Source organism: Mixophyes fleayi, chromosome 10, assembly GCF_038048845.1.
Source record: "Mixophyes fleayi isolate aMixFle1 chromosome 10, aMixFle1.hap1, whole genome shotgun sequence".
Lineage (NCBI taxonomy): Eukaryota > Metazoa > Chordata > Amphibia > Anura > Limnodynastidae > Mixophyes > Mixophyes fleayi.
This window is the reverse complement of record NC_134411.1, coordinates 78,603,582-78,611,243: the sequence shown is the minus strand read 5'-3', so window position 1 is coordinate 78,611,243 and position 7,662 is coordinate 78,603,582. Positions and strand designations below refer to the sequence as shown.

Genomic DNA, 7,662 nt, shown 5'->3' with positions numbered 1-7,662 from the left:
TATACATGATACAGGTGAGATTGGCCTTATTTGCAATGTCCAATTTTTCTTTATGGACCACACTATGGTGCTATACTTTGTTCTCAATGGGTTGACCACACCCCCTTTAATGACTGACCACATCCCCTTACAGTTGGCCACAACCCAACATAGTGGGCCCCTAACACTGCATTTCCCTGGTGGGCCCTTCAAGGCTCAGTCCGACACTGGTAGTATATACTATATAAATGCATGTGCATGCTGTTTGGTAATACTGTATGTGCTAGCTGGATACAACAGATAGAAGAGAGTAATGTATACTATATAAATACATGTGTGTGGTAATAGTGAGTACAGATGGAAGAGTGCAATATATACTATATAAATACATGTGTGTGGTAATAGTGACTACAGATAGAAGAGTGTAATATATACTATATAAATGCATGTATGTGGTAATAGTGAGCACAGATAGAAGAGTGTAATATATACTATAAATACATGTGTGTGGTAATAGTGAGCACAGATAGAAGAGTGTAATATATACTATAAATACATGTGTGTGGTAATAGTGAGTACAGATAGAAGAGTGTAATATATACTATATAAATGCATTAGTGTGGTAATAGTGACTACAGATAGAAGAGTGTAATATATACTATATAAATGCATGTATGTGGTAATAGTGAGTACAGATAGAAGAGTGTAATATATACTATATAAATGCATGTGTGTGGTAATAGTGACGACAGATAGAAGAGTGTAATATATACTATATAAATACATGTATGTGGTAATAGTGAGTACAGATAGAAGAGTGTAATATATACTATATAAATGCATGTATGTGGTAATAGTGAGTACAGATAGAAGAGTGTAATATATACTATATAAATGCATGTGTGTGGTAATAGTGAGGACAGATAGAAGAGTGTAATATATACTATATAAATGCATGTGTGTGGTAATAGTGAGTACAGATAGAAGAGTGTAATATATACTATATAAATACATGTGTGTGGTAATAGTGAGTACAGATAGAAGAGTGTAATATATACTATATAAATGCATGTATGTGGTAATAGTGAGTACAGATAGAAGAGTGTAATATATACTATATAAATACATGTATGTGGTAATAGTGAGGACAGATAGAAGAGTGTAATATATACTATATAAATGCATGTATGTGGTAATAGTGAGTACAGATAGAAGAGTGTAATATATACTATATAAATGCATGTGTGTGGTAATAGTGAGTACAGATAGAAGAGTGTAATATATACTATATAAATGCATGTGTGTGGTAATAGTAAGTACAGATAGAAGAGTGTAATATATACTATATAAATGCATGTGTGTGGTAATAGTGACTACAGATAGAAGAGTGTAATATATACTATATAAATGCATGTATGTGGTAATAGTGAGTACAGATAGAAGAGTGTAATATATACTATATAAATGCATGTGTGTGGTAATAGTGAGTACAGATAGAAGAGTGTAATATATACTATATAAATGCATGTATGTGGTAATAGTGAGTACAGATAGAAGAGTGTAATATATACTATATAAATGCATGTATGTGGTAATAGTGAGTACAGATAGAAGAGTGTAATATATACTATATAAATGCATGTGTGTGGTAATAGTGAGTACAGATAGAAGAGTGTAATATATACTATATAAATGCATGTGTGTGGTAACAGTGAGTACAGATAGAAGAGTGTAATATATACTATATAAATACATGTGTGTAGTAATAGTGACTACAGATAGAAGAGTGTAATATATACTATATAAATGCATGTATGTGGTAATAGTGACTACAGATAGAAGAGTGTAATATATACTATATAAATGCATGTGTGTGGTAATAGTGAGTACAGATAGAAGAGTGTAATATATACTATATAAATGCATGTGTGTGGTAATAGTGAGTACAGATGGAAGAGTGCAATATATACTATATAAATGCATGTATGTGGTCATAGTGAGTACAGATGGAACAGTGTAATATATACTATAAATACATGTGTGTAGTAATAGTGAGTACAGATAGAAGAGTGTAATATATACTATATAAATGCATGTGTGTGGTAATAGTGAGTACAGATAGAAGAGTGTAATATATACTATATAAATGCATGTGTGTGGTAATAGTGAGTACAGATAGAAGAGTGTAATATATACTATATAAATACATGTGTGTAGTAATAGTGACTACAGATAGAAGAGTGTAATATATACTATATAAATGCATGTATGTGGTAATAGTGACTACAGATAGAAGAGTGTAATATATACTATATAAATGCATGTATGTGGTAATAGTGACTACAGATAGAAGAGTGTAATATATACTATATAAATGCATGTGTGTGGTAATAGTGAGTACAGATAGAAGAGTGTAATATATACTATATAAATGCATGTATGTGGTAATAGTGAGTACAGATGGAAGAGTGCAATATATACTATATAAATGCATGTATGTGGTCATAGTGAGTACAGATGGAAGAGTGTAATATATACTATAAATACATGTGTGTAGTAATAGTGAGTACAGATAGAAGAGTGTAATATATACTATATAAATGCATGTGTGTGGTAATAGTGACTACAGATAGAAGAGTGTAATAAGTGTAACAGACTGCACAACCTTATCAGAAGACAGCGGCTCCTCCTTTGATCACTGACAGCCCGCATCACGTGACGCAGAGAGAACGGTGGGCGGGATAAGCCCGCGCGACCCAGTGCGCGCTCCCCCCCTCCTAGTGTCTGGCCGCTCCCGCGGTCGCGCGCCCAGTGACGTCAGAGCGGCAGCGGAGAGACAGAGACGGAGATAGCGGGATACAGTGATACCGACAGACGGACGGACAGGGTGACAGAGCGAGAGCCCGCACCGGCACTCACCGAACGGGATCCTGTTTCCTGCCGCCCTCCAACCGGTACCCGGAAACAAATCCCCCCTCCCTCCCCACCTGCCGGGACCAGGACCCGGGACCCCTCCGCCCGCTCCCGCCGGACCCGGGACCCCCCGAGCAGTCATGGGCTGCACCCTGAGCGCGGAGGAGAGAGCTGCGCTGGAGAGAAGCAAACAGATCGAGAAGAACCTGAAGGAGGATGGGATCAGCGCGGCCAAGGATGTGAAACTGCTGCTCCTGGGTGAGCTGTCCCCGTTATACGTCTGTGACCCCCTCAGCTCTGTTACTAGATGCATGCATCCTATATATAATGCACATACTGTCAGCCCATTGTGTGCATGCTGCAAACTCCCTATATATCTGCTGACAATCTCTTATTTGTGCTGCAAACTCTATATATTTATATGTATAGCAAAATCCCTATATTGCATGTGTGGCAAATGTCATATATATATATATATATATATATATATATATATTTATATTACACAGTCAGGGGTTACACGTCCCCTCTACTCATAGGCAACCCTTCTTCTCTGTAACCTGCACTCTGGATGTGAGCTCTGTGCAGCCAAGGATGTCAAAATGATTGCTGTATGAATCATCTGTGTGCCAGATCACTATATCCCTCTTATGTACTATGCCGTAGCTCTACCTAAAATGTCTGATTGCTTCACGTCCCATTTTACTGTATCTATATTGTGATTGTGACTGTTTTTTATTTATTTTTTTAAAAGGGGGGGGGGGGGGGTTCTAGATAAAATGATCAGTGTGTATAATGAAATAGAAATGCCTGGTGAAATATATCTGTTAAGGATAAGCCACACCGATGTATGGCAGAGTGTGACAGATTTTTATTTGCTGCATAATTGCATTTTTATTTTATTTCCCCCCAAGCAGTTAGGGTCGTTTTGTTCCATCTATGCAGCTAGATGTATATAGGGAGATGTATCATTTGATTGTGCATGGCATTATATTGTACACTGCATGCATTTGTATGTGAGCTGTGCCAGTGCCCATCTATTCATCCTGATGGAAAGTCTTTTTTCCTCTCTGACCCTACAGGGGCCGGGGAATCTGGGAAGAGCACCATTGTGAAGCAGATGAAGTAAGTGGCCTCTCCTCCCCCTCCTCCCCCAATGCTGTGTGAGCCGCCATGTTTCTGCCTGGCCCTGTGCACTGATTACAGGGAGCTGTTCACAGCTTGTGGTGCTGAATCCAGTAATGCGGATCTGCTGCCTTGTACCCATCCTAATGCATTATTCTGCTGTAGAGAATTGTGTGTCAGATGGGGGGATTGCTGCCTGTGTTAGTCCCATTGTGCAAAAAGGGGAAGAAATGTGGGGCCTCCCTGTGGCACTGAAAGGGTGATTAGTGCCCGGTGTCTTCTTGCACCTATCAGATGGTTTTGACAGCTTTGCACAGTTACTACCACTAATTGCTCGATTACTTCACACAAGAGCAAAATGATTATCTTCCATGTTGACAAGATAGCTGAAATAATTACGGCTCCCAGGGAGCAGGCTAGATCTGTCCCGGCGCCATCACTGTTCCCTGGGTGCCCGAAGTGATCAGCAGGGGGAGACAGTGCAGGGTGTGTAAAAGGTGGGTGGATGCTTGTGGAACAGGGTGCAATGCAAAGACTGGGGCTCATAGTGCTGAATACTAAATGCACTTCATTTTCTCATGTCAATTATATATGATCTAAACGTCAATTACACAGTGCTGGGGCTGTGCCTTATCTAGACAGTGTGCTGGCTGTGCTATTCAAACATCTTGCTGGTGTCCTCGATGATCTAACTAATAGGCGTTTATAATACTGAAAATGGATATCTGTATATTTTGATGATCTGTGCAATGCTGGGAATCTGGAAGGAGGATTGCATCCGATAATGAGAGCTGTATACATTATAGATTTTAACGTGCATGCTCTAAATTTGTTAATATAATATAAATATATATATATATATATATATATATATATATTGGACACAGTCTCCAGTTGACATAAGACATTTAAATGTATAGTATAGATGTTGACCTGCAAGATGCTACATATTTGCACGGTGTACAGTGTGAGGGTTTATAATTCAGAGCCTGATCTTGCCTCCTTTAACAACTGAAGTGGTGTAGCTCAGTGATTTGATGGCCTTATTAAAGATGGCCGCCCATATGAATGTCGATTCCTTCTTTTATGTGTCTGCCAGCAATGTGGATAATGGCCTCGGTGCTGCAGTGATGATTGTGAGAGTCCCATAGGAATGATATGAGACTGATATTTGCACCTGTCAGAGATCACGCTTTGCCTTGGGGCGTATATAGCATTAGGTGTTCCCCATCCGCAAGTCTTGATATTGTAGCGGTGATCAGGGTGCATGGGTGCTGGGGGATTTGAGTAGGGGTGTATTGTAGTAAGACGTCTTACAATTGTATAGTAAGGTATTTGATTTTACTGGTGCACCCCATGGCGCTACCTCTTGCTGCCCCCGTTCCCACGCTCCTGACCAGAGCCCTATTCAGGAGGTGGACAGCGCCCAGCCGGGATTCGGATCTGTTGTGGGCGGAGCTTACGGGCTCGGCTCCTTTCGGCTGCACTCGTCTATTTGCGAGCAGCTTCCGGAAATTACCGATCCCCTTCGGTTCACTTCGGAGGATATCGGAAAACTTCGGAAGTGTGATTTTTTTATTTATTTTTTTATTTTTATTTTATTTATTTATTTTTTGGGTGCTTCTCAAATCCAATGTTTTCCAATCGTTGACATAATAAATAGCACATACTTCTCACACCCATCAAATGATTTTGTTTGTGTGAGTGATGATCAAATGCTCTACTAAACTTGACACCTCATGTTTAGTTTGTTTGACATTTCAACTATTTTATCAATTTATTTTTTTTTGTTGCCAAGGTTTTAAAAATACTTTTCATGTCATTTGTGGTCCAAAAACATACTGGTAGTTTAATTGACTTATGAATATAATAAAAATAAACTGAAGTGTGTGTGCGTATTCTTGTGGCAAAGAATTTACTGGATTGGGGAAGGGATTTTTGTGAATGATTAAACACACTTTTTTTTAAAGTGCTGCATAATATTTAGGCATTGTCTAAATAAAGGATAACCATTTAAAATCCAGGATAGTATTGGTTGTTTCAATGAATAAGATGCAATGGATTATTAGTACGCAGAAACGATTGTATGAGGTTGGTTATTACTCCTATTCTGATAACTTGTTGAAATTCATGAAATGGATGTGAGCTAGTTCCCTCCCTTTGTGCAGGGTGTGTGAGCCGCAGTGGGCCAGGATAATTTAGGAGGTGCTGCTCCTCTGGGGTATCTCATTACTGCCTTGCCTTTCACTCTGCTCCCGCAGGATGGGGTTTGCATGTAATTATTCATGCATTTATTTTTTTTAAGGCACAAATAGAAGTGAAAAGCAGTTTTCTCTCTGTGCATTTGCATTTCAGGTACTCTATAAAGTACGGGCATTTCTGAGCTCTTTAATCCTGCTCTTCAAATACTAATATAGACATTTGTTTAAAATGTGGTCTGTTAGTAGCTTTCCTTGTATCTGGTATCTAACTGGATAAGTGCATCCTTCGTATATTTAGGGCAAACCTGGCTCACAAGCAGCTGTCAGATTATAACTCTCATTGGCTGGTGGACCACGCTGGCAGTTATATTGCAATAACCACGGAGCCGCATATTGTTTAAGCCTATGATAGGAAAATGATGTGATAAAAATAAAACAGGACATGGTTTAAAACACACTGCTTTCATCTTTGGGCTGGCAATAGTCCCTCTTGTATAATAAAAGGTTTTTTCTTCCTGTGCCATTTCCTTCCTGTGTTTTTATTCATGGCTGGCATAAATTAACAATTCCTATTCCTGTATGTTTGCCTACGTGTCTTCCCTCTATCATTATTCTGTGTTAGAGGCTTTCTGGCACTATAATAGCATGTTGCATATTAATAGGGAGATCCTTTTGGAAAATGTTGCCATTGTTGAAAAATCTTTGTTTGCAGGTAATACCAGTTGATCCTAATCTTGGTGTATTTAGCGACCCTTATGCCAACATGGAACTCTTGAAAATGAGTGATGACAGGTGTAGGCAGCTCTGTTTTTGGAGTACAAACACATGTTCTGCATTTATTTATTCCACACCAAAAATGGTTACTATTTTAAAGCAAAGGTGTCGCTTAAATATAATGGATGCAGCCACAAGATCACCTGTCATCTAAACACATTAGATGCAGCCAATTCCATGAAAATGCAGTTTATTAGTAAATACAGTGGTGTAGGTGCTTCCTAGTAAATGAATAGATTGCACAGTGAATATTGGTTAAGCCCGTAAAGTTGGTTATGATGACTGGCATACATGAACATGTGAGAATGTCTGAGGTGTAATAACTGACAGCTCACATTCTCCTGTGTGATGGTTTCAGTGATTGGAGGATCCATTTTTCCTCTAAGTGCCATAATTTGTAAAGAGAGAGAAAATATTTTGCCCAACCTTGTTTTTTTTTTCAGGGTTTTCCGCACAGAATAACGCAATTTATATACTGGTAGGGTTTGTAGAGTCCCGCTCTGTGTATATAAAGAGTAAGCTTATGGGGACACACACATGCTTGGGTATGCCTGCCCACTTCCGAGGAATCAGGATTAGTGGAAGATGTTATCTGGAGTAATTAGAGAGATAATTATTGATTGTGCTAAGGATGTTATAGTGTATCTGATTTTGTCGACTGAATATTTGT

The 7,662-nt window shown here is 38.8% G+C and overlaps 1 protein-coding gene across 3 annotated transcripts in view; it reads left to right on the top strand.

Annotated features, from left to right (window-relative positions):
• The first annotated feature begins 2,763 nt into the window (after nt 1-2,763).
• The window catches only part of GNAO1 (G protein subunit alpha o1), a 133,435-nt gene continuing 128,536 nt past the window's right edge, over nt 2,764-7,662 (top strand). The window contains exons 1-2 of one of the 3 annotated variants that reach the window (XM_075188940.1): nt 2,764-3,150; nt 3,975-4,017. In XM_075188940.1, coding sequence (XP_075045041.1) covers nt 3,033-3,150; nt 3,975-4,017 — 161 coding nt within the window. In that variant the 5' untranslated portion in view covers nt 2,764-3,032. The remainder of the gene's footprint in view (nt 3,151-3,974; nt 4,018-7,662) is intronic. The other 2 variants (XM_075188941.1, XM_075188939.1) reach the window with 2 other exon arrangements.